The 26952-nt window shown below is 52.6% G+C and overlaps 1 protein-coding gene across 1 annotated transcript; it reads left to right on the top strand.

Annotated features, from left to right (window-relative positions):
* The first annotated feature begins 407 nt into the window (after window positions 1–407).
* Window positions 408–26820, top strand: ZAP70 (zeta chain of T cell receptor associated protein kinase 70). The gene is made up of 14 exons (XM_081068940.1): window positions 408–569; window positions 802–873; window positions 9873–10323; window positions 10895–11055; window positions 18671–18809; window positions 18908–18989; window positions 19070–19116; window positions 19339–19390; window positions 20389–20581; window positions 20822–21028; window positions 22839–23031; window positions 23109–23249; window positions 23345–23457; window positions 24968–26820. The coding sequence occupies exons 3-14, from the start codon at window positions 9922–9924 to the stop codon at window positions 25089–25091; spliced, it is 1854 nt and encodes a 617-aa protein (XP_080925066.1). The 5' UTR covers window positions 408–569; window positions 802–873; window positions 9873–9921; the 3' UTR covers window positions 25092–26820.
* The last annotated feature ends 132 nt before the right edge of the window (window positions 26821–26952 follow it).

Genomic DNA, 26952 nt, shown 5'->3' with positions numbered 1-26952 from the left:
AAGGTGCTTGGAAACTTTGAGGTGTGCACTGACTTTGTAGGTTTCTCCTCTGTTAGCTTTCACCTGCCCATGGAATAAATAGTGAATCACTCGTAGGGGCAGTTCAGTCAGGGGCTGGCCTGTGTCCATGTCCCCTTGGGAAGGGAAAGTAGGGGGATTCCAGTTTCCAGTGAGTCCTGGGGATCCCCCTCCCACTGCCTCTGTCCCACTCCCCCAAATTCCAGCACACACAGCTCCCCTCCTTCCCCCTCCTGAGGTTTGGGGGTACCATTGGAATCATCATTCTCGCATATCCCCTGCTTGCAGCTAGCCTCAATTCCTCCCCCCCACCCCGCTGGGGCGGCACTGCTTGGCCCCGGAAATGCCCTCTGCCCTCTCCGGAGCACGTGGCCTGTGATTTTCCTTGAACACAGCATTTTATGACTTATACGTAAACTTCAAACGCAGCCCCCTTTCCTGTCTTCGCATCAAGGAAATAGGCTGAGGAACCTGCTGCTGAGAGCACATCAGGCCTTCCGGCCCAGGTCCCTGCCCAGCTAGGGCCTTCGTGCTGTCGCTGCTGCACCCAGGTGAGTGGCCATCCTTTGTTTTTTGCCTCTGTCCTGCCAGCACAGCCACCCCAGGGGACTCTGGGGCAGCTGGCAGAAGGTGAATAGAACTCCCCCCAGAGAGAAACTGGCAGGGCGAGACGTACTTACACCTTGCCTGAGAGGGGTTGGTTAGCCAGCGGGGGCCTCAGGCTGGGGGCTTGGGCTACAGAGAAACACAAGTTGTTTTCTTGGGCCCTCATTCTTCATCTAGAACCAGCTGTGTGTCTGCGTTGGGGACCAGAGACCTTGTGGGTGGCCCGTTTGACTGGACATCCATCCCTAGGTAAGTCATCACGGATGGAACAGCAGCTGGCTGCTGTCTCCAGGGGTGGCCTGGATCTGGTGGAGGAGGATAGAGTCCGGAGCCCTGTTGGACTGGGACAGGTGGTGTCCAGCTGGAGAAGGAAGCAGACGCGGTCACACTGAGGGAAGCAGCACCCTCCACTCCCAACCCTTTCAGAGGCTCAGCTGAGCAGAAGTGTCCTGGGGACACAGAGGTGCCTGTTCAGTTCCTGGCCTCCCACTGGGCCCCGCCAGGGCAGCTCCCTTGGTTCCAGGAAACAGGGAAACCTCCAGAGAAAGTAAACCCGTGCTCTGGCCTGAGGCCATGAATGTGAGAGTCGCTCAGCAGGGCTCAACAGAATATGAATCTGAACAACAAAATGCTGATGAGTACCATGAGGGGTCCAGGGCAGGCTCGAGCCACTTGTAGGGCAGCTCAGGTTAAAGGGGGACCCAGAGGGGTGAAGGAGCAAAGAGCTTGAATCCTGTTCAGTCGCTGTGTTGGCAAGTTGCTTGGCCTTTCTGAGCCTCAGTTTATATATCTGGTACGTGCAGATAAAAATACTGGCACCTAGTAGGTGCTTGGCTCCTGACCGCAGGGTGAGAGGTTTGGAAAGGTGCCCCAGGCAGGAAATGGTCTTGGCAGAAAGGATCAGGGCTTCTTGTGGTGAACAACTCAAGATGATCGTTGTTACTGTTCTTTCAGCCAAGGCAGCGAGCACATAGTAGGTGTTTAATAAAGCTTGGCTGAGAGATTAAGCTCTGGGACTCCTGGGGTGCCAAGTCCTGGGTGCCACCTGCCAAGGCTCTTCTGCCAGCCCAGGGCTGCTGCTTTCTCCTTTCGCCTGTCCTCCAGCCTCATGCATGCAGCCCGGCAGGGACACTGCGCGGTGTTGACGTGTACACTCTGGAGCAGGAGACCTGGATTAGCCTCCTGGCTCTGCCACCGACTGTGTGTGCTGTGTGACCTTGGGCACACAGAAGTGAAGCACCCTCCACCTTTGTGTGCTTCAGTCCCAAATCCACAAATCCTTCACTCACAGGGCTCTTGCAAGGATTAGGGGAGTGAATACATCTAAGTGCCTGGCACACAGTAGGTCCTATATAAGTATATTGCTATAGTTGACCCTTGAACAACGTGGGTTAACACGGGGGTTTTTGACCCCCGTACAGTCGGAAATCCATGTATAACTTTTGACTCCACCGTTGTCTCTCTGTATCCATGGGGGCTGGTTCCAGGACCCCTGCGGAGGCATAAAATGTCTTAGAACAATGGCTACAGTCAGTCCTGCGCGTCTGGGGATTCCCAACCGTGGGTCAAAAATACTGTTTTCGACCTGTTGGTTGGTTGACTTTGTGGATGCGAAACCCGGGAGACGGAGGGCCGACTGCATAGTTACTGAAAAAAGTCTGCGTGTACGTGGACTGGGCAGTCCAAATGCGTGTAGTTCCAGCATAACTGTAGTTCTGATGGTCATTCCTCACTCCAGGTGGTCTCAGGCTCCGGACTTCATATCCTAGACCGTCCTGGGGGCTGTAGCTGCCAGACTGCTCCGTGCTGACCACTCCTGGTCCCTCCCGAAGCATAGGGTTAAGACACAGCCAATTTTCCCTTCCCCTTGTCCCTCGGGGAGTGTTACTGGCATCCACGTAGTAGCTAGAGGCCAGGAATGCTGCCAAGCACCCTGCAGTGCATAGGACCATGTTGTCCCCACATCTCCACCAGGCTCCGTCCTTTAGACTCACCCCCTAAACCTTTTTCCATCTCCCTTTTACAGTCCCAGAGCCTGATGTGCGGAGAGGGAGAGCTCCTCGTCGTCGTGGTCACACAGCCCTTAAAACCCAGGCAGCAGAGGTTGGGATGGGGGTGGGGAGGCTGGTGTCGTGGCGTCATCCAGTCACTCAACATGCACTTAGAGAGTCTGCTGGATGTGGGGACCTGCCCCTCACCCCCCAACAGCCTGACAGTTGAAGGCAGCTCAGGGGACAGTGACCCCTGGGTCAGTGCGGGGTCTGTGGGTGGGGAAGCCCCTGGGCACACGGCTTGGGGAACCAGGGATCCCACTGTCCTCGTGGACTGGAGTGGTTGGTGCCGGCTGCTGGGTGAGAGACCTGGGTTCAACCCCAACTGCCATTGCAGGCTGCATGATTCTGGACACAGCGTTGACCCCTCGAAGCCTGTTTAGCTGAGGAGGAATGGGGCTAGCAGTGAATGGGGGGGAGATGAGGATTGGGTTAGATGGACGACGCTCGTAAGAGGTACCATCCAGTCCCTGGCACAGAAGCTGTTGTTGCCCGGGTGACAGGTATTTATTGGGAGGCAGCAGGGGCTACAGGAGAAAGCAAGATAGCTGTAGGCTCTGTCTTGGGGCGCTCGGCCTGGTCAGAGGCAGAGGAGCAGCTGACAGTGGTCCTAGGCAGCCATCAGGGCTGTGATGTGGGAGGACAGGCCCTGGGAGAGCAGAGGCGGTGCCCCACTCAGCCTGGGCAGGAACACTTCCAGGAGAGGGGACAACTGAGGGGACCTGCAGCACCTGGCCAAGGGAAGGCTGTGGGCACCGTTCTGGGAACAGAAAGCAGCCTGTGCAAACGTTTATTGGGTACCTACTATGTACCTTGCTGGTATAGGCAGGGGAACAAGACAGGGTCTCCATTCTCACACTGTTCACGTTCTATCATATTATAAGATATGTCATAACATTTGTTAACATATGTCAAAGATCACATGTCAACAAGTTGATAGATATATCCCATTTTTGGTGGTAAAGAACAATAAAGCTGGCTCAGGACCGAGGAAGAAGGGGAGGTGATTTTAGAGAGGGAGGTCGGGAAACGCCTCTTGGAGGAGGGGGTGATATTTAGGCAGAGACCTGAATGAAGAGAGGGATACTAGGGAAAGTGTCCAGGCAGAGGGAACAGACTGTGCAAAGGCGCTGAGGTTGGATCTTGCCTGATTTGTTTAAGTGACCTGAACAAGTAATTTAAGGAGGCCCGTGTGGCTGCTGGAGAGGGAGTGAGTACAAGGAGGTGATGGGTAGATGGTGCAAAGCCTAGGGTCACTGCGAGCGTTGGGCTTTAACCTTGCATGAGGCGGGGGTCCTGGAGGGCTGCGAACAGGCAGGACATGGAAGCGGAAGGGTGGGCCAGGTTTTGTGCTTGGTGCTCCGCGAGCCGTCGCTCATGGAACCTCCGCAGTGCCCCAGTGTCGGGCACCTTTGCTGGCCCGTTTTCCAGGTGGGGTCTGGCAAGCTTTGCTCACTGCTCAGGACCACACTTGCTCCTATGCAATGGATCCATGATTCCATGATTCCAATCTGATGCCCTGTTCAGAGAAAAGATATGAAGGAGCCTGTTGCCATCTATGGCACCATGCTAACTGTTGTCCTTGTGACTTACAATGTAACCGAGGTGGCCTTTTGTTAGCTGACAAATGCCTGTGCTGCCTCTGTGTGTGGGTATAGGGGGCCCCACCATGGCCTGTGGAGTAGGAGCAAGAAACATGGCTCCAGGGGGGCCTTGGGGTCTAGAGCAGAGGCCTAGGGATCAGTGAGATGAGCCACGGACAGTAAGGAGCCGGGCCCTCATTTCCACAATGCCTTGGGTGGGGACGCTTCGGGGTCTGACTGAGTGTGGCATACAGCGCTTACAGGCCTGGCTGGGGCCACTCCTGCCCATTCCCAGCAGATCCAGCTCCTCTGCAGCCTGTCTCGCCTCTGGGCTCTCATGCAGGCCATTTAATTGGGGCTTTTAATGCTCAAAATATGTTGTGCGGAAGAGTGGACCTTCAAGGCCCTGCTACCTAGCTGTGGGATTAAACAAAGCTGGAGAGGGCCCTTCCACGCAGGTCTTTATTTATTTATGTATTTATTTGTTTATTTTGTTCTTTAGAGTCTACATATAAGTGAGATCGTGTGGTATTTGTATTTCTCTGTCTGGCTTATTTCATTTAGCATAATGCTCTCTAGGTCCATTTATGTAGTTGCAAATGGTAAGATTTCATTCTTTTTTATGACTGAGTAATGATCCACTGTGTATATGGCCCACTTCTTCATTCAGTCGTCAATTGATGGACACCCAGGCTGCTTCCACATCTTGGCCATTGTAAATAAGGCTGCAGGGAACATAAGGGTGCATACATTTCTTTGAATTAGTGTTTTGGATTACTTCGGATAAATATCCAGACGCGGAATTTCTGGGTCATAAGGTAGTTCTATTTTTAGTTTTCTGAGGAACCTCCATACGGTTTTGCATCAGAGCCTTTAATATGCTAATATGCTTTTCAAAATATATTTGATCCCTTGACCCTTTTTCCTCCCTTTGCAGTACGTTTGGGGTGTCAGGTTTCCCTGGAACAGATATAATTTAACCCTGCCTTTACACAGGGAGGGCGCTTGAATGGTGGAATTTCAGGCAGATGTGTCTGGCCAAGGATCCAAGGTTTTCTCCTCCCTGTCTCAGGGCCAGTGTCCCTTGGTGTCTGGGTGGAGCTGCACACGCGGAGAAGGCAGCTCCGAGTGTGTCCCAAGATGCTCACACACTTGAGGGGAGGCAGGACGCAGCCAGCCCAGGCAGGCCTGGGGTGGGGAGTCTCACGGAGGGCACATCTCTTGGGGAAGCCATGAAGTCTGTGGGGCACAGCTCAGGACGGAAGCAGCTGATCCTCCGGCCGAGTCTGGGGCCACACAGGAGGCTGCAGACGGGCCAGCTGCTCTGAAGGCTGTTGATACTGTTGTCATGATTGCAGTGAGGCGGACAAGCTGGGGTGACGCTGAGGACGCACAGAGAGCACTCCTGTCTCTGGGACACCTTGGCCTCGGGTCCACGGTGGCCACGCATGGCTTATGGCCCCAGGGGCCAGCCTCTCCCCACCCCCACTTCTGCACCAACCCCCCTTCGGCTACCCAGGCTGCACCTGCGACCACTGTGGGGAGGAGTTTCTCAAACTGTGTTGTCGACAGTTTCCTGCCACAGCTTCCTGCCCCCGAGACCAGATTCCCCAACCCCACCCCTCCCCACGGTTGTTGGACAGCCCCCACCTTACTGCCTTGTCCTGTGTCTACGGGGAGCAGCTCTATGAAGCTGTGAGGCAGGGCTGGCTGGACTTGGGAAGTGAGTGGAGAGGAGTGGGGAGGGCCTTCCGAGGGGAGGACAAGCCAGGGATAAGAGTTTGTCAGCAGATTTGCAGGAAGACTAATAGTGCAGCCTGGCTGGAGCAGAGGGAGGGCTGAGGAGTTTGGTTAGAGTCAGTGGGGTAGGCAGGAGGGAGCCACAGCAGGTTCTTGAATAAGGGAGGCCCCGAGTAGGAGATGCATAAAAGCAACTTGCAGACCCCTGAGCTCAGCTTATGTCGGAAACAGACTGTGGGGTTCCGCCAATCACAGGCACCATGAGTTAGATCTGGATCTCAGGTTTTATTAATAGAAACAGTGGGTAGAGATCAAAGGAGCTGATGGCAGCACAAACGAACTCAGGAGAGATATCTGGACTAGACAAGTGGGAGTGGCAGCACAGTTAGCCACAGACAGGATGGCCCAAGTGAGGGGACCAGGTTGGGGACGCAGAGGGCTGGCATCAGAGAGGGAGGAGGCCAGCGGGGGAGTCCATGGAGACTGGGGAGCAGCCTGTTTGGGGGGCAGGCTCTGAAGCTGGATGGAGGGCAGGGGTCAAGAAAGGGGAGCAAGAGTGGAGACAGCCCTCCTTTTCCGGTTTCAGTTATTATTTTTAGTGCCTGGTGTGTCTATACCTTCCAGCAACTTTATCTCCCTTTAATTAAAAAACAAACAAAGGTATAATTTGCATATAGTAAAATTTACTCATTTTAGAGAAACATTCTGTGAGTTTTGACAAATGCATAGAGCCAAGAAACTACATGTCAATCAATATATAGACTATTCCCCCACATTCCTTCATGCCCGTTTGTACTCAGCACTCCCCCTCCCCGCCACACCACCAGTAGCCACTGATGTGTTCCCCATTGATAGGTTTGAATGGAATCACACAGTGGTAGCCTTTGAGTCTGGCTTCTTTCTCTCATCGGGATGCCTTTGAGGGTCGCCCGTGCTGTTGCGTATATTACAGAATGATGGCCTATGATGGCTCCAGGTGGGGACACAGCTGCAGTCCCTGATTAATCGCCTGCCGGTATCTGCTAGGACATCTGGGAATCCCCACAACCCTGGCCCTCCTAAGCCCAGTGTCAGAGGTATCTGGTCAGAATGCAGGTTCTGGCCCCTCCTCCAGCTGTCCCAACCCAGACGTCACCTGAAATGATTCCCAAACCTCACCTAAAATTTTCAGTACAGCAGGTCCTGAAATAATGTTGTTTCATGCAATGTTGTTTCGTTATAATGTTGATGAGGAAAAAACAAACAAACAAACAGGATTCCCGACGGGGCCACTGTCAGTGTGGACTTTGCATGTCCTCCCCGTGTCCGCGTGGGTTTTCTCCCGGGACTCCCACATCTCAAAGATGAGCATGTGAGGGGATGGCATGTCTGCATTGTCCCCATCTGAGTGAGTGGGGGTGTGTGAGTGGCCCTGTGATGGAAGGGCGTCCTGTCCAGGCTGGGTCCCGCCTGGCGCCCCGAGCTGCGAAGAGGCTCTGGCGACCGTGACCCTGAACTAGAATCAGAGGGTTAGAAAAGAATGATCTTGCTTGTTTTTATTCATCTTTCTTCAATGTATGTTGAGCTCACCTTTATTCCAATGCGTAATATTAGAAGTATTTTGGGTCTTATTTTGAAGTTTGATGATGTTTTTGTGACTAGAAATATGCTGTAGGAACCTAACTCTTGTTTCTATCAATTAGTCTCAGATACAACTGATTTGTTACACATCGTTTTGCTTAAAGTCACTGTTTCCAAGACCCTGTTGACATTGAGTGAAGACCTGTATCTTCCTCTCAGCCCCAGTACGTCCCTTGCATGTCCCTGGACACCCAGGGGAGAGGCACCCTTGCTCAAGCCACGAAAGCTTCCTCTGCACCCCTGCTTACATTTGCTTAACTGAGAAAGGCTCCAAAGCTCCTTCCCTGAACACAACCTATGCCTGGGTGGCTTTGTTGGGCCCACCTCAGTAGAGAAATGGCCAGAAACTGCTATGGGGAGATAATTTTTGTCAATGTCACATAAAAACTTACAAATATATAGAAAACTGGGAAGAATTAGTTGCACACCCACAGCCACCCCCTAGACCCTACAATTAACCTTTTGCTATAGTTGCTCGATTACATACAGTCCATCCCACTATTAGTGCTTTCTGTACTTGCAAACTAGCCTATCACTAAAATTTATTTGGAACCCCAAAACTAATACTTGAGGCACTTTCACGGTCACAAGGACACACGCAGAGCAGCAAGAAATTTGAGTCAACTGACGTGCATGTTCCCGCCGAGCTTGTACGAGACACTCTACCTTCCTGTCTCAGCTCTCATACCATAAACAAGTGTCCTCAGTCCACTTGGTGCCAGATTTTTGTGCTGTTTGTAGATTTCACTGTTCCAATGGGTCCCAAGTGCAGTGCTGAAGTGCTGTCTGTGTTCCCAAGTGCAGGCAGGCTGTGGGGTGCCAAAAAGAATGTGTTAGATAAGCTTCTAGTTATAGTGCTGTTGGCTGAGAGTTCACCGTTAATAGCTCAACAACATAAACCAAGGTGCCTTTAAACAGCAGTACACGTAGAACGAGGTTACATATTGATTAGTGGATGAAAATGTAACCAGAGTCTCAGAGGATCCTAGCCCTGGATTTCCTCTAGGAGCAAGGGTTTATTTAGTATTTGCTAATTCCATGTTTGCAGTGACTACAGAACTACTGCGAATAATAAGATTTGACTGAACCTATCTATTCATCTATCAGTCAATATTAATTTTTGGTTGCCTTTCAAAGTAAATTAGAGTCATCGATAAATATTTCTGCACACAGATCATTAACTATGGTTCAATATTTTATGGTTCTTTTTTACTGAGGGATCCAAATACAATGAAATGAATAAATCTTAAGTGTACACTCTCTAATTTTCGAGGAATTCAGACACCTGTGTTACACAATGCTTATCAAGATATCGGACATAACCATTATGCCAGGAAGTTGAAGGTAGATAATTTTAGGTTATCTGCCTCACCAGATACCCATTTACCTAAATTCCTTCTCCCCATATATATTTCCCAATCACATATCTCATTTTGTTTAATGGCTCTATCAAAGTTTACATTGGAGTTAAACCCTAATGTATTTAACCAATCCCCTATTGATGGATATTCGGATTAGTTTGTGCTTTCTAGAAACATGTCCAAGAAGGCAGAGGGAGGAAGGCAAGGGGAATTTCTAAGGCTGTGGGGGAAAGAATCAGTGAGACGGGAAGGCAGAGTAAGCTTCCTTTGAAGAGCAAAGCTTATTCTAACCTCAGGGTCTTTGCACTTGCTGTTCCCTCTGCCTGATGTGCTCTCCTTCGTGTTTTTAAAAATGTTAGCTCCTCCTCATTCTTTAGATCTCAGCTCAAATGCTACCTCTTCAGAGAAGGTGAACATCCCAGCTACCGTGACCTCTTCTCTCTCTTAATATCGTTCTATATTTCCTTTATAACACTGACCTAAATCCGTAGCCATTATTTTTGTCTCTTTGTTTATTGCATTCCCTCCCCCAAGACTGTTATCTTAAAGAGGGCAGGCACCATGCCTGTCTTTTCCACGCTTATCTTCAGCATTGGCCTGACACAATAAGAATTCAACACGTGTTTTGGAGATGAATAGTTCCAGGTGCTGGTGTGAGGGGCCAGTCGTGTAGTCTGGGCGCTCCGCACAAGTTCTCTGAAAAGTCAGAGGTGGGTTTGGTACGCAGGCTAGGTGTCCCCTCCAAGTTGGTTCCGGCACAAAGCATGCTCTGCACGATGGGTACGGGTGCCCCATCAATGCGGCCTCTCTCCCACTATCTCTGGGCCCACGGACGGCGCTCAGGAAGGGAAGCGAGGCCCTGGCATGCCCCAAATCCCACTCTGAACCCGCAGGGTCTGGGGAGGCGCAGGGGCGCGCAACCTGCGCGGAGCGGCGGAAGCGATGCCAGACCCCGCGGCGCACCTGCCCTTCTTCTACGGCAGCATCTCGCGCGCCGAGGCCGAGGAGCACCTCAAGCTGGCGGGCATGGCCGACGGGCTCTTCCTGCTGCGCCAGTGCCTGCGCTCGCTGGGCGGCTACGTGCTGTCGCTGGTGCACGACGTGCGCTTCCACCACTTCCCCATCGAGCGCCAGCTCAACGGCACCTACGCCATCGCCGGCGGGAAGGCGCACTGCGGCCCCGCCGAGCTCTGCGAGTTCTACTCGCGAGACCCCGACGGCCTGCCCTGCAACCTGCGCAAGCCCTGCAACCGGCCGTCGGGGCTCGAGCCGCAGCCCGGGGTCTTCGACTGCCTGCGCGACGCCATGGTGCGCGACTACGTGCGCCAGACGTGGAAGCTGGAGGTGAGCGCGCCGGCCGGGCGGGCTCGGCGTGGGCGGGGCTGGGGGGCGGACCCGGGCTGCAGCGAGCCTGGGGCCGCGGAGACCGAGCCCCTTCTTCCGCCGGCGCTTTGCTGTGCTGCGTCGACTTGGAAGCCCGAGGGGCGGGACCAGGCGGGGTCCTCTGAAGCGGGGGCCTGAGCGAAGATGGACAGGGAGGTGGAGGTCCCTCAGGGCCCTGGAGGGGAGAAGCTTGGGCGGGGGGCGGTGCCCTGGGGTGGGCTGGCCAGGAGGGCGGTGGGTTGTGACCTTCGACTACCAGTATCAGAACTTCAAGCTACAGGTGTGCCAGGAGCCGGCTGGAAGGTGGGGTCTGAGGCTCGGCCCTGAATGGGCGGGGCCTGGAATGGATTGAGGAGGGGACAGGGACAAGGGAGGGTGGCTGTCCTCAACTGCCTGGAGGACTTCACGCAGGTGCGCCTGGTTGGGGTCGGAGTGGGGTCTCATGGGATTAGAAGGTCCAGGAGATAGAAGAGGGTCCCTGTGGCCACGCACTTGGCGCGCCTACAAGTGCCCTTGACCCTCCCTTCCCTAGGGAGACGCTCTGGAGCAGGCCATCATCAGCCAGGCCCCCCAGGTGGAGAAACTCATCGCCACCACAGCTCACGAGCGGATGCCTTGGTACCACAGCAACCTGACGCGTGAGGAGGCCGAGCGCAAACTCTATTCGGGCTCGCAGACCGACGGCAAGTTCCTGTACGTGGGGCTTGGGCCTGGGCTTTGGGGCAGTGAGGCGGGCGCAGGTGTCAGTGTGCCCGTAGAGGGGAGCAGCTTGCCTGTGCTCCACGTGCAAGTGGGGATGCGTTTCTGAGTCTGCAAAGGGCCTTTCCACGGGGCAGGAGCAGCAGTAGTGAGGACCCCAAAGCCGGACCGCCTGGGTTGGAATCCAGTGTCTGGTACTTACCAGCTGGGGACAGTAGGCAAGTAGCTGAACTTCCGCTTGCCTCCATTTCCACACCTTCATTCAACACAAATTTACTGAATAGCCACCATGTGCCAGGCACTGTTGCAGGCACTGAGGACATGGTGGTGAAAAAAACAGACACAGATCCCTGTTCTTGTGGAGCAGGTAGACAAAAAAGGTGAATCAATAAAATACAGTCTGTCAAGTGGTGGTAAGAGTGTGTAGGTGGGGAGGGGGGTGAGATTAGGTGGCTGGAAAAGACCTGTCCGATCAGGTGATTTTTGACTAAAGAACCGAAAGAGGTGAGAAGTGAGCTGTGCAGCCCCCTGGGATAAAGGAGGTGAGTACAAAGACCAGGGGCCAAGTTGGTGGCACATTCGAGAAACAGCGAAGAGGCCAGTGTGGTTGGAGCTGCGTGAGTGAGGGCTGGAGTGGGAGAAGTGAGGGAGGGAGGCGGTGACTTCCTCTGACTGCTCTGTGGATGAGTGGTGCCTCTCCAAGGGTCTGCTACAAGGATTGCATGACTTACTATGTGTAAAGCAACATGCAGTGTCTGGCATGTACTAAAAGTGCAGTAAATGTTAGCTGTTAGTATATATGGGTGGACACATGTACTAGTATGTGCCCATGTCTGGGCCACAGCTGAGCCAGGTGGCTGTTTGTGAACTGGTTATTGTGAAGGTATCTCTGAAGCTATTTACATAACCTTGCTGCATGTTGGAAGTCTTGCTGGCTGCTGCTTTCTGGTCTGGACACAGGTCCCTTTGTATAACGGATGTTATCCAGATGTGAGCTGATATCACTCAGGCCTCGAGATACAGTGAAACTCGGTGCCTGACTCTTTCCTATGACCCCAGGAAGTCCAGTATCCTATCCTCTCCAAGGTGTCTGAATTCTCAGGGCCTCCATTCCCTGTTCCTCTCCTAGGGCCACCTCGCAGACCCCTTTCTCGATTTCCCCACCCATGTGTGGTCTCTGTGCGTGTACCGGATTACCTGTGGGTATCCCACAGGATGCAGGTTCCTCCACAAGACTGTGCTATCAGCTGACAAACTAGATTTTTGACCCTGCCTAATGACTTAGGTTAATCCCACAGGAGAGGAATTAAAGCAGCCAATTTTGCAAGCAGTCTGTCCCAGGATTGGAATAAGGAGCCATAATGGAGGTGACAGGCATCTCACACACAAGTGTTTGGTGCTCTTACTTTCCTTTCGGACTGTAAACTTGGGGGCAGAGCCTTCCATCTTCTAGCAAGGGCTGGCACTTGTCCCGATGTTACCTGTCTTCATCCAGACGCTGCACACTCCCCATGTAGGGTGAGGTGCTCACGTAGATGCTGCGGACATTTGGGCCTGCGTCTCGCACACATCCATACCTCACTTGCTCGTGTACATGTTACCCCAGGTGCCTGAATGTCTGCGGCTCTCTCCAAGCCGGCCACACGAAGACAGGCTGTATGGCCCTCCAGTTGGCACAGCCACTTCTCCTGGTCTCTGCTTTCTCGTCATGACATGTCATTTCCTTTTCCGTTGTTTTCACAGTCTAGGCTTCCCTTCCCTGGTTTCATCTCAAGTCCCTAATTCAGCTTTTCATCACCTTAGTCTTTGCCTCCCTTCTGTCTTGGTTTTTCTTTGTTCTTCTTCTCTACTCCCCACCCTGGGCGGAACTGGTGGAAGGAGTGCAGGGTGGAGCCAGGGGGCTTCTCAGGTCCCATCCCAGTGCAGCTTTGATCTGTTTCATATCTTAAACTTTCGTGAAAGATGTTGTTTAACAAAGAAATCCACTGCCAAAAGGAAAAGTTGGCAAAGTTTTTGCATCAATGCAGCAGCAGTTATGACAGGCTTTGAATTAACTGGTCTGCTGAGATGAAAGGACCCTCAGGAGAACCAGGGCCAGTGGCTTTGAGCTGCTGGGCTCGGCCTATCCAGCGGCCTGGAGGCTCAGAGGCAGGTAGGATCGGCATGGCCACAGATGGTGAGGCTGAAGGACCTAGAATCTGGGTACAGTACAGAGACTGAAGCTGGCACTCACGTTCAGAAGCAGGTGGAGCGGTGACATTATGGGAACAGTAACTCATGCCAGGAAATGTCAAGAGAGAAGCAGCTACAATGATCCAGACTGCTGGAAAATTAGGCAAGGAGTGTTTCGGATGGAAACTATTGTCGCTTCTTCTGGCAGTTCCTGTAACCAGTATCTGCTTTCTCAGTATGTGGATAGAGCCGAAGGTCACAGCTGTAGGCACAGAACCTCTTGGGGCAGGGGTGAGAGGAACACCCCTGCTATCACGGGGCCTGGGACACGCCTGGAACTGGTCTAGGTCTGAGGTCAGGGTGTGACAGAAAGATATGCATGCCACTCAGGCTTGGAAGTGAGACCAGGGACACGCTGACCACTGACTGTTCAGAATATTAAAGAAGGGATGGCTTATTCAAAATGATATTTGCTGCCACAGCTCCCTGCATTTCTGCATAATTGCAGCATTTGTGGTACTGATTGATTCAACTTGATAAGAAACTTGACCCCTGGGAAGGGCCTTCAAGAGAATGTTGTTAATGTGGTTCTGAACTTCTGGATCATGGATCCCTCTGGGAATCTTACCGAAGCCGAACCCCTTTCACAACCTCCCAAAACATGTTTACGCCAGAGATCTTGCATACTAGGTTGGACTATTAAGTTCACAAACTCACCCTAGAAAAAGTGCTCCATACCTCACTGCTGAATATCACTACGGTCACCTTCGAAGTCCTCCCCTTGGGAAGCTGTGCACCGACACCAGCACCTAGTCCACCCTTCAAAGCAATTTTGGAACTCTTTTTTCTGGGATGGCCATCAGAGCTGTGGTCGTATTACCCTTGATGTCCTGAATGTCATCAAAATGTCTTCCTTCAATATTTCCTTTATCTCCGGGTAAAGAAAGAAGTTACTGGGGGCCAGATCAGGTGAGTAGGGAGGGTGCTCCATTACAGTTATTTGTTTACTGGCTAAAAACTCCCTCACAGACGGCGCCGTGTGAGCTGGTGCATTGTCGTGATGCAAGAGCCATGAATTGTTGGCGAAAAGTTCAGGTTGTTTTCGTCTAACTTGTTCATGCAGCCTTTTCAGCACTTCCAAATAGTAAACTTGGTTAACTGTTTGTCCAGTTGGTACAAATTCATAATGAATAATCCCTCTGGTATCAAAAAAGGTTAGCAACATTGTTTTGACTCTTGAGTTGGACTGACGGAACTTTCTTGGTGGTGGAGAACTGGCTGACTTCCATTGTGCACTTTGATGTTTTGTTTCAGAGTCCTATTGGTACACCCAGGTTTCATCACCAGTGATAACATGGCCCAAAACATCGTCTTGTCTCTCCTGAAGGTCTTGGCAAACGTCGACTCTCCTTTGCTTTTGTTCATCGCTGAGCTCCTTCAGGACCATTTTTGTACACACATTTCTCATGCCAAGATGTTCAGTTAAGATTTTTTCCTGTTTCTCTATTGATGTTCCTTGGTCTGCTATGCTTCTCACAGTCCGCTGACGATTTTGATACACAATTCGATGAATTTTTGCAATGTTTTCATCAGTTCTGCTTGTTACTGGCCTCCCTGATCTCTCTTTATCAGTGAAGCGTCCTCTCCCCTCAGAAAGACATTTAATCCATTTGTACACTGCCAGTTTCTTCATGACATTATCCCTATAAACTTGGACTAACATGTCCCTGATTTCACTTCCACTCTTGTCAAGTTTAACAAGAAATTTAATGTTTGTTGCTCTAATTCAAGCTCAGACATTCTTGTGACATCACACAAAAACATGAAACAATAATAATGAACACCACTCAGCAAGACAGTGCCACACGTCAACATGAACACAGCTGTGAGACACCAATACACCTTCCCGAGCTGTTTGTACAGTGTGGCCAATGTTAGCGTGTGGTGGCAAGTTCATGAACTTAGTTGTCAGCCCTTATATACTTACTTGAGTTTATGATTGGTTCTGAATCTCATTCTCAGAGATCTTTTCAGATTAAGAACTTCTGACTTAGTTCAGTTTTCTTATTTTACAGGCGAGGAAACAGGCACAGCAGATAAGTGGCTTGCTCAGGGTTGCACAGGTAATCTGTGACAGAGCTGGCTGTCAGTCGCACGTAGAATTAATGGTAGAGTCAAATGGAATCCTGGCTCTACCGCCAACAAATTGTGCAGTGTAGGCAAGAGCTCTCCTTGTGCCTCAGTTTCTCATCTGCAAAACAGGGATAATAACACTAGTATCTACCTTGTGGGGAATGCTGTGAAGATGAAATGACAAAAATGTGAAGAGTTTAGAAGCAGTATCTTCACAAATCTGGGCTCTTAACTTTTATCACCATTATCAGGTTATCTATATTCTTTTAAAAGTGGAGATGCAAGTTGATTTCTTTGCCTGTACCTCTAGCTTAAGTTCGAGTTTGAACTGTAAGGACAAAGAACTGCCCCACCTCGTGGTGTTTTGGTGAATAAAACAGAATGTGGGGCGTTGAAATATATGGTGGGATCAAAACATATTGTGAAATGCTGCTGCCCAGTACCACCCAATGGAAAGGCAGGATCTTCAATACAGGAAGTGGCGCATCAACCCTAGTAACAGTGTGTGACCAGTTTCACCTTGTTCAGTGCAGTCAGTCAGGTGTGAGCTACAGTTGAGAGAAGGTGTGTTTTAAAGTGTGCCGTAAATCATCCTCCATCATGACAACGCTCCATGTCACACATCGCTTCTGGTACGGCAATTTCTGTCAAATAAAGACATTACGGTGTGTCCTCATCCACCTTATTCACTGGGTCTGGCACCGTGTGACTTCTGGCTCTTCCCCAAAGTCAAAATGACCATGAAAAGTAAACATTTTGAATCGATTCAGGACATCGAGGCAGCCACGACGATGCAACTAAAGACACTCATGAAAGAGGACTTCCAGAACTGCTTCAGAAAGTGGCAAGAACGATGGGATAAGTGTGTTCAAAGCTAGGGGGAGTGTTTTGAGGGGGATTAATGGTAATGTGTCTTTTACTATAATACTTTAAATTTAAACACTCACTGTATTTTTTGATCACACCTTGTATATGGTGACCACACCAATATATTTGCCTAAGTGGTTATTTTCTGGGAATTGGTGACTCCTCCTTTATGTCTCTTTCCAAAGAGAATGTTTCAGTTAGCTTTTGCTGTATAACAAATCATCCTAAAATGTCACAGCTTGAAACATGTCATTTATTCACCTTTGATTCAATGGGTTGGCAGCCTGGACTTAGTTCTGCTGGGTGGTTCTCCTGCTGGTTTCTTTGGAGCTCACTCTTGTGGCTGCAGTCAGATGGTGGGTGTCCAGGGGCTGGATGGTCTCGGATGGCCTCACTCCCATGTTGGGCAGCTGGCAGGCTGGGTGCCTTGTTCTTCACGTGGCTTCTCCAGCAGGATGACTTGGTCTCATGTTAGAAGCACAGTGGTTGCAGGGTTGCCAGGAAAAGCAAGAGAGGGCAGGAAGTCCTGGTGGTCAACCACTTTCCCAGCCTTTTCTTGTGTCATGTTTGCTGATGTCTTATTGGCCAAAGCAAGTCACATGGCCAAGCTCTGATTCAGGAAATGTGGAACTAGGCTCCAGCTACCGATGGGCAGAAATGCCTAATGTGTGGCTGTATTTTCAATATTCCACACACATTTGCTGGTGAGCGGCTGGGCATTGAGTTTCTGTTGTCAGTTCAAAACTTACGGTTTTGACCTTAAGAGATATTTTCACTTCTCAAAAGAAGAGAAACAGTAATTAGAGACCATAACCTCTAGGCTAGCCCACCAGTCTAGCTATGGAAGTGCTTTCCATTCTGTGGGACATTTGTTTGTTGTGGGGTTCTCCCTTGCCCTTTGGTGCTCCCCATCACCCTATTCTGGTTTCCTATCTCTTCAGGCATCTCCTCACTTTTGTGGGCTAGCCTGGGACCTGTATTGTTCTCTGGGGAACTTGCTGGTTGAATGGATGGGACATTCACAAACCATCTTCACCTGGTGATCTAGGGGAGATTTCTCTGTTCCTTTGATCCCAGGAAGTGCTTGATCGCAACGTGGGCTTACACCGGGCCTGTTCACCACTGAATCCCCGCATTAGAATGGTGCCTGGCACGTGGTCGACACTCAGGAAACATTTGTCCTGTGAATGGATATCCATGGCAGATCCCAAGCGCTGTCTGAATTTATACGACTTGTCAGGACTTCAGTGCTATTTCAGGCTGCATGCTGCCAGCCAGCTATTCTGTACTCAGTGCAGTTCCTTAGTTTGTTGGTCAGACGCCTACACCTTCCACAGAGCCCGAGACCTCCAGGACCAGCTGTCCTCAGTCCTCTGGTGGGCATCTGCCCCTAACTGTGGGATAGAATCTTGTGCTGGTGACTCATGGTGGCAGAGATGACCAGTTTCACCGTGGGGTGTGAGGGTGTGGGCGTTGGGCTCTAAATCAGCATGTGTGCGCATGTGTCTGTGTGTATGTGGTCAGGTTGGTCTGTGTGTACACGTGTGTGTGCATATGTATGTGTCTCTGCATGTGTGTCAAGCTGACCTGTGTGTGCATCTGTGTGTGTGATCAGATTATTCTGTGTATGTGCGTGTGTGTGTGTGTGTGTGTGTGTGGATAGACAGGTACGATCTTTGAGGGCTCAATTCCCTTTCATAGACATGGAAGATTTATTTATTTTGGCAAATTTCCAGCAGAGGACAGTGAAGGGTCTCATTCTGTCAAAGGCTGGTCTGTTAGGATAACTGGCTGGTCTATTGTGATGACAAGGTGACTTGTTCTGATTGGTACGAAGGTGTCCCGTGTGCTGGCCATGGAGTTGTTCTTACCTTTGTTGCTCTTCATGTAGAAGTGCATGGGAATGCACTTCTCCACAAGAGAATGGTCCTGAGTCTACATGTGTAGTAGACCTGTGTGTCCCCTGTGAGTGGCTCTACGTCCACCAGAGATGGCCACATAGCCTTCCATGGGTGGCCAGGTGTCCCCTGTGGATGAGTGAATGTACTCTGTGCTTGGCTGAGTGTCCCTGCGGATGGCTGAGTGTCCCCCTGGGTGTCCCAGTGTCCAGCTGTGGGTGGCTGAGTATCAGGCAATGCAGGCTAAGTGTCTGCAGTGGGAAGCCCAATGCTTCCCTGTGGATGGATGATCAGATGTAACATTAGATGACTATCTCCTGGGATTACTGGTTCTCCTCTTTGCTCCTCCCAGCCTCATGCCCCACTGGCCTGGAGGTTACCAGTAGGTCTAGAGGTTGAGTGGGGCCTGACCTTGGCTCCCCCTGTCTCTGCTGCTTCTGTATGATGCCCTGTGTGCGCGGGAGCTGGGCTCAGCTAGGGGGCACCATGAGAGGGACTCAGGTGGTTGTAGGAGTGGCCTCCTTCCTTGCCCCTGGCAGGCTGAGGCCCCGGAAGGAGCAAGGCACGTATGCACTGTCCCTGATCTACGGGAAAACCGTATACCACTACCTCATCAGCCAGGACAAGGCGGGCAAATACTGCATACCTGAGGGGACCAAGTTTGACACCCTGTGGCAGGTGAGCTGCTCACCCACACGGTTGTAGGGGAGACGCTGTGGTGGGGTTCTCAGGCTCCTGGGGAGCAGGGGAGCCCTGCCCTGATGCCCTCCTTGCAGTTGGTGGAGTACCTGAAGCTGAAGGCCGACGGGCTCATCTACTCCCTGAAGGAGGCCTGCCCCAACACCAGCGCTAGTGCAGGTGAGTAGGGCAGCGGGGGCGGGGTGGGTGGGAGCGTGAGCTGCATCCCTCACCCTTCACCCCCTATTCTGCTCTCCCAGGGGCTGCTGCTCCCACACTCCCAGCCCACCCATCCACGTTCACCCACGTGAGTCAGTGGCACCCCAGGTTGGGGCCTCAGGGATGGAGTTGGTGGGGCCATGGGTTTTGTTTCCAGGGCGAGGCTGGGGTGGAGAGCAGGGCTGCCGTGGAACACGAGGCTCCCCTGCCTGCACTGTCCCTGGGAGTTGTCAGGGGATGTGGGTCTCATGAGAGGGGCTGGTGCCCCAGCTCGGGCCCTGCTGACCCTTGCTGACCCCATGACCTTTAGCCTCAGAGACGGATCGACACCCTCAACTCAGATGGTTACACCCCTGAACCAGGTGAGCTGGCAGAGGCAGAGGTGCATGATGGGTTTGTGCCAGGCTGAGGGCGGGGTCTGCGTCTGCTGGGGAACAGACATGGGCCTGCCCGGCCTGTGGCAGTCGGCTTGCTTGGCTCTGTGCGTACACTGAGCTTACAGACTGCTGCACAGGGACACTCCCATCACACCCAGCTGTGTGCACGTACACAGGCTCATGCTGACCTGCGGGGGAGGACACCTGGCCATGCCTGGGCCACCAGGCACAGACACACATTTGTTAAGCACCTATTATATGCCAATTATGCTCCAAGCTGACGGGCATATGAGCTCGTTGGATTCTCCTGAAACGCCATAGGAGGTAGGCACAGTAATTACTCTCATCGTATAGATGAGAAAGGAGGGCAGTAACTTTGTAAGTCACGCAGCTAGGCAGTGGTGGGGCGGGTTTGGAACCAGTAATCCCTCTGGGGCAAACTGGCTCCAGAGCCCACATCCCTAAAATGCCTTGCTGCCGGTGGTCCCGTGTTTGCTATATGGTACTGGCCTGCCCATGCGTGACTCAGAGAACACACATAGTTATGGGTGCACGGAGGCTCCCCTTTGGAGCCCTTGAAACATGGCTGTGTGGTGCCTGCATAGACACAGGCAAGCGTGGACATAGGTGCATGCACCCAGTGCACACGCAGGCAGATGTGCGTGCTCCAGGTGGGACGCTCATGCTTGTGCCAGCATGCACACAGATGTGGGTGGGAGTGTACCTGGGTGCACTTGTGTGGGCACAGGCACCCGCCTTTAGTCCACTTGGACATGGATGGGACTTCCCAGAGATGGGAGCAGAAGTGCACACACACACGAACACACTTGTACCCTTGCACATGTGCACGCTCCGGGTGGTACACGCCTATCTGGGCACATGCCTTGTGGGTGCTGAGGCTGCCCTGCCCTCCCCATCCCCGTCCCCGTCCCCTGCCCTTCCCCTGACCTGGGAGTGCACACCTGTGTGTGTACCCTACCCAGCATGCCTAGCGCCCCCAGAGAGGGCGCGGCCGCTGCCCATGGACACGAGCGTGTATGAGAGCCCCTACAGTGACCCTGAAGAGCTCAAGGACAAGAAGCTCTTCCTGAAGCGTGAGAACCTCCTCATAGCTGACATCGAACTTGGCTGCGGCAACTTCGGCTCAGTGCGCCAGGGTGTCTACCGTATGCGCAAGTATGGCTGCCGTGCGCGGTGGGGGCCTGGGGGTGGCGAAGGTGGGGTCACGCCAGCCCGTGACAGCCGTGTGCCTGCGAAACAGCCCGGGACAGGGACTCGCGGGAGGCTGGCGGGCCGGGCCTGGTGGCGGGGGCCGCGGCCGTCCCCGGCCTGCAGAGGCGCCCTCCGGCCCGCGGGCGCTGCGCGTGGCGTGGAGGGGGCGGCGGGCAGGCCCGGCTCACCGCGCCCCCCCGCCAGGAAGCAGATCGACGTGGCCGTCAAGGTGCTGAAGCACGGCACCGAGAAGGCCGACAAGGACGAGATGATGCGTGAGGCGCAGATCATGCACCAGCTGGACAACCCCTACATCGTGCGGCTCATCGGCGTGTGCAAGGCCGAGGCCCTCATGCTCGTCATGGAGATGGCGGGCGGCGGGCCCCTGCACAAGTTCCTGCTCGGGAAGCGGTGAGCGGCCGCCGGGGCTTTCTCCGTCCCTCCGGGCCACCTGCCGTGCACAGCCAGACGCAGCTGGGCCGCCGACTGCTGTGCCCCAGCAGCTCTCAGTTCTTCCAGCCTCCGTTTCCTCATTTGTCCCACAGTGGTGCCCGCGGGGCTTACCTCAGGAGGCTCAAGAGAGCTGACACTTAAAAAGTGCTTAGAACAGTGGCTGGCACTGCTTGTCAACTAAGTGTGGCTGTAAATGTCGTCATCATTGCCACCCTACTCGGTCACATTCACAACCTGTGTCATTAAGCCAGCTGTCTAAAGCAGGGTCAGCTAACTGCAGACACTGTTTTGTCCTGCACGGTTTTGCTTTTTTGAAGGGCAGATAAGGAAGAAAAGCACACACAAGCATATGTGACAGAGCCCACATGCAGCTTGCAAAGGCTATAAAGTACTTACTACCATGTTTCCCTGAAAATAAGACCTAGCCAGACCATCAGCTCTAATGCGTCTTTTGGAGCAAAAATTAATATAAGACCCGATCTTATATAAGAGCATGTCTTACATTAAAATAAGACCGGCTCTTATATTAATTTTTGCTCCAAAATGTGCATTAGAGCTGATGGTCCAGCTAGGCATTATTTTCAGGAACACACAGTATCTGGCCCTCTACAGAAAAAACTGACCAACCTTTGATCTAAAGAAATTGCCAGTTCATTTGTGTTCCCACGTGCCTCAAGCTCTTATCCTCACAAACACTCACTGAGGCCTGTGCCGCCAGCCCACACTCGCCTTCAAGGTGGGCCTGGCTCATGCATTTGGTCATTCCACAGGTGTTCAATGGGCAATTTCTCTGTGACAGGAACTATTACATCACTTGGAATTCATTAGCGAATAAAAGAAACAAAGGTTTCTGCCTGAATTCTGGTTGGGTGAAGAAAGTCTTTAAATAATAATTATAATACAGTAAAGTATGGAGTATGTTGGGAGATAAATACTATGGAAAAGGGGTTGTGTCAGTGGGAGGTGAGGTCTGTGCAAACAGGGAGGCAGCCCAGCACAGCTCTGGGGCCGAGCGTTCCAGGCAGAGGGCACAGCCAGTGCAAAGGCCCTGAGGTGCACCCGTGCCTGCTGCGGTGGGGGAACAGTACAGGGGGCCTGTGGCTGGAGCTGATGCTGCTGGGGCGGTGACAGGCAGGTCATGTAGGGCGTGGTGGGCACAGGAAACACTTGGATTTGACCCGGGTGAAGTGATGGACCAGGGTGGCAGAAGCTGGAGCGGGAGAAGCGGAGGGTTCTGGAGGGATTCCGAAGGCAGGGCTGCCAGGTGTGCTCATGGGTTGGATGCTGGGTGTGAGAAAGGTGCCAAGCACAAGGCCAGGGCTTCTGGCCTGAGTGGGTGAGAGAATGGAGGTGGAGAAGAGAGGGGGTGAGGAGAAGGAGGAGCTGGCCGTGTGTGTGTGTCTGTGTGTGTGTGTGTGTGTGTGTGTGAGAGAGAGAGAGAGAGAGAGAGAGAGAGAGAGAGAGAGAGAGAGAGAGAGAGGAAACAATTGAGCTTAGCTTTCTTCTTACTGTGGAGATGCCGTGACACCCTGGAGGGCTCATGGAGGATGTAACAAATACATGAGTTTGGGAATCATCATGTGGGTGAAATACGAGTCTCAGACTGCACGAGTGCCGAGGCTTTTGCCCGTGTGTCACTGCTGTGTCCCCAGCCCCGTGCCTGGCACACAGCAGATGCTTAATATGCATGAACATGCCCAGCTGGGTTAGAGATGTGGGCCTGGCCCCCTTGGGAATGTGGGCTGACCCTGCGTTCCCCTGCACCCAGGGAGGAGATCCCCGTCAGCAACGTGACAGAGCTGCTGCACCAGGTGTCCATGGGGATGAAGTACCTGGAGGAGAAGAACTTTGTGCACCGAGACCTGGCAGCACGCAACGTCCTGCTGGTCAACCGGCACTACGCCAAAATCAGTGATTTTGGCCTTTCCAAGGCCCTAGGCGCCGATGACAGCTACTACACCGTGAGTCCCATCCCTTTCTGCCCAGGTGGATGGGTGGGGGGCCCACACCCTGCCTCAGCAGTGTCTCCTGCCCCCAGGCCCGCTCGGCCGGGAAGTGGCCGCTCAAGTGGTACGCGCCCGAGTGCATCAACTTCCGCAAGTTCTCCAGCCGCAGCGACGTCTGGAGCTTCGGGGTCACTATGTGGGAGGCCTTCTCCTACGGCCAGAAGCCCTACAAGGCAGGCGTGCGCACGTGCAGGGGGGCGGGTTGTCACTGGGGGGCGGTGCAAGGGCCCCGGTTACTTACATGGCTACTTGGCTCTGGCTTGAGCAGAAGATGAAGGGCCCCGAGGTCATGGCCTTCATTGAGGAGGACAAGCGGATGGAGTGCCCGCCGGAGTGTCCGCCTGAAATGTACGCACTCATGAGAGACTGCTGGATCTACAAGTGAGTGCCAGCTGGCGGGTGGGGACCTGGCTGTACTGACACCTGGGCCTGGGACAGGAGGTCTCAGTGTTCAGTTGTTCGGTCCAACAAAACTCCCTGGTGTCATCCCACCCAAAGATGCTCCCCGGTTCCAGGCCTTTCCAGCACTCAGCACCGTTAGACCCCATATCTATGCTCGGCTCCCCAACACACTGACACTACAGTGTTCCAATGGTCCAACACCCTACTTGTGGACACCCAGTGCTCCAGCATCTAAAACCTTTGTCCCCCGCTAGCCAACACTCCACCCATCAATCCTGCAATACTCAACCAAGTTAGTACTCTTACCAAAATAGGGTGTGTCATGCAGGGACTCTGCTCCCGCTCCCCACATAAGAACGCAGGACATGGTGAGGCCGAAAAGGAACACCCATAGAGCCATAGGTAGAGGAGTCACACCACTATAGTCTCGTTGGTGGCCGGGTTGGAGACACAGGAAGCAGGCTCCACACGGTGTGCAATCACCCGTCCACTTCTCTGCCAACCAACCAACTTGCCAGTGTAGCCACGGCAGTTATATTCGTGGCCAATGGCTCAGTGGTTACAGCTGATGGCCAAGTAGTCACAGCTGATGGCTATCACTCGAGCCAGCACCTTTCCACGTGAGGTCCAGGGCCTGGAAACAGCTCTCCTGGCTCTGTCCCCACAGGGCACCAATACTCAGACAAGGGATATGACTCCGTATGGCCCAGGCCCTACGTCCTGGCCCAGGTGACTCCTCAGTCCGCACAGGTACCCAGACAGGCCAACACAAAAGCACACCGACATGCGATACATTCAGAACCACATCTCTGGTTGAAGCCCAAAGCTCAAACTCCTAACACCATCAATATCCTGCCTTCCCATCAGCCAGCAGGCAGCACGCGCCCAAATGAGCTGTCACCCCACACTGGCCGTGCAGTGCACACATCTCACATTCGATACCTGTCCTTCCGTGGCCAGCACCGAACACATGAATACCCGGACAGCCAAGCAATCCAATATGTAGGATAAATAAATAATGAATGATCAGCCCTCCCTACTCCAACATGCCTTAACCCGCCCACAGTACACCAGCACCCAACACCCAGCGAGGCTGGCACCTGACACCCCAACGATAAAGGGTTATCCCGCACGTAGTGCCCTTAGAGTCCCGCTCCCCACGAGCCCCACCGCCTCAGTGCCTGCAGCTCAGGGCAGGCAGCACCTTTGCACCCGGCCCTGGACACATCCCGTGCTCAGTGCTTCAGCTGGTCACCCATGGTCAGTAGTGTCAGCCCAATGCGCAGTCTTGTTAGTTACCACCCACTTCCTATCTGTCAGCCATTCTTTGCTCAGACCCCTGAATTCCAGATCTCACACCTGAGAGGCTGCTCCCTTAGCCAGGACTGCCCGACGGCCCCATGATTTCTGAGCCCCCTGCGTGTCCACCTCCAGCTGAAGTTGGCTTCTGGCCATGTGATTAGTGGCCTAGCTCTGCCCATCCCCACAGGTGGGAGGATCGTCCCGACTTCTTGACCGTGGAGCAACGCATGCGGACCTACTACTACAGCTTGGCCAGCAAGATGGAGGGCCCCCCGGAGTGTGGGCAGGGACCCGAGGCTGCCTGTGCCTGAGGGCACACCTTGCCCGGGGCCGGCAGGGCCTGTGCCCTGTTCCTCTGTCCTCAGCCCCATCTCAGGACCTGCAGTCTGGCTGGGCCAGCTCACTTCCTGTCCACCACCAGCTGGGCTGTGGAAGGGGACAGTTGAGGCCTGAGGCCCACACTGTCTAGTGTTGTCTACCCAGTCACCTGTCCTCTGGCTGGGGGAGGACGGAAGCTCAAGGGAGGGGGGATTGTGTAGCCTGGTCCTGGGCTCTGAGCGGCATTACTTACAACAAGGACCCTCCTTCTTCTGGGCCCTGAAGGGGAAGACTCTGGACATCTTCAGGTGGCAAGACCCCAGTCATTGGAATAAACTCTGCTTCTCTCTTGTGGGAGATCCCTCATTTTTGGGGGGTGAGGGAGGGACAAGGAAACGGGTCAATGAGAAGTGTCTGAAAACGACGTTCTTTGTGTGGGGCTGGTTTTCCCACTTCTCTGCCCTGGGAATATTCATGCGAGTGAGGGTCTATCGCAGAGTGGGAAACTGAGGCAAGTGAGTGTGGGGGCCGAAGGGCTGTGCGCGCTGGGCCTCAGGTTCCCTGTCTTTGTGGACTGCACCGTAGCTCCACCTGGGAAGACTTCAACAAATGCTGACCCTCTCCTAAGCCCACACGCCCGCACTGGTGCATTTGAAAGTGTCTTCAGGTAATTCTACCCCCAGGAACAACCTGAACACCGTGGTTACCCTCCATCCTGTCCCCTGCAATCCTTCTCAGCTGCCCCACCTTCCTCCCTGGGCTGGACAGTCATAGTTGGGGTTTTTGTCACCTGGTGCCCTCAAGTACCAGCTGAGTCCTGCTCAGAAGACCTGCCATTGTCATGGCTTGGCCCTCCAGAGACCCACGTGGAGCCCGCCCGCCCGGGGAGGGCGAGGAGGAGACAGCAGTCCTTATTTGTGGAGATCTGGAATGCCGGTGATATTTGTAGAGCTGTGGGGCGGGGGCTTTAGCTGTTGTGCAGAGTGGGAGCGTGAGTTCCAAATGGTGACGCTGGGGAGCAGACCCCCGAGCCCTCGTGACCTGTGAGCACATTGTTGAAACCAGGAAACTGACACTGGGATTATTAAGTCACATACACACCTTGCCATTTGCTATCGTGTTTTCATACTTTATATGTTAGCTTCATATTAGCATGTTCTTTAATGAACTTTGTATCCTACATGGAAGTGAGTTCAAAAGACCCCCAGTTATACAGCCAACTCCACATACACAATGGTCCTGAGCTGTGTGTGTGCGTTTGGAGAGCAAGTCTATGAAGGACTGGAATTGTGTGAGGTCTCTGAGCTCGCCGGTCACTGTCTTGCTGCATTTAGGCTCAAAACAGACAAGGAAAGCACAGAGATTGTAAAGATAAAGACGGAACTTGAATTCCATTTTGTCCTCTTATGTGACCACTTGGAGATTTTATCTGTGCTTACATTGTAAAACAGTGAAGCCTTGCAAACCATGAAATGTAAGATCTTTAGTTGGAAAATGCATATTCATATGTTAACTATATTACTGAATTTGAACATCATTACAAGGCAAACTGTTTTTAAATGAAGTGTTTTAAAACTAATGGACAAATCAAGAAAAACTATCACGTCAATGGTATAATTTTATGGCTCCGCAAATTGTACTGTTTGCAGATATTTCAGTTTTATTACATTTACTTGTTAATGGACAATTATTTACATTACTACATAAAGTATATCAGAAGGGAAATAACTTTAAACTGAATCTCTTTTAGGTCACCATTATTATTTGTTCTTTTTTAGTATTATTGCTGAAAATAATTTTATTTCATAGAAGGTGTTAAAAATGACCCGCTCTGGATGTCAAATACACTGGGAA

This window comes from Rhinolophus hipposideros (genome assembly GCF_964194185.1).
Source record: "Rhinolophus hipposideros genome assembly, chromosome: 12".
In the NCBI taxonomy this organism is placed as follows: Eukaryota; Metazoa; Chordata; class Mammalia; order Chiroptera; family Rhinolophidae; genus Rhinolophus; species Rhinolophus hipposideros.
Note: the sequence above shows the minus strand (reverse complement) of the source record. Positions and strands in the feature narration are given on the sequence as shown.

Excerpts from the sequence above, each read along its gene's own strand:
- ZAP70 (XM_081068940.1), top strand. The coding sequence starts at position 9,922 with ATGCCAGACCCCGCGGCGCACCTGCCCTTCTTCTACGGCAGCATCTCG. Across the intron at positions 11,056-18,670 it reads CAGACCGACGGCAAGTTCCT|GCTGAGGCCCCGGAAGGAGC; the intron begins GTACGTGGGGCT and ends TGCCCCTGGCAG. Across the intron at positions 20,582-20,821 it reads GGTGTCTACCGTATGCGCAA|GAAGCAGATCGACGTGGCCG; the intron begins GTATGGCTGCCG and ends CCCCCCCGCCAG.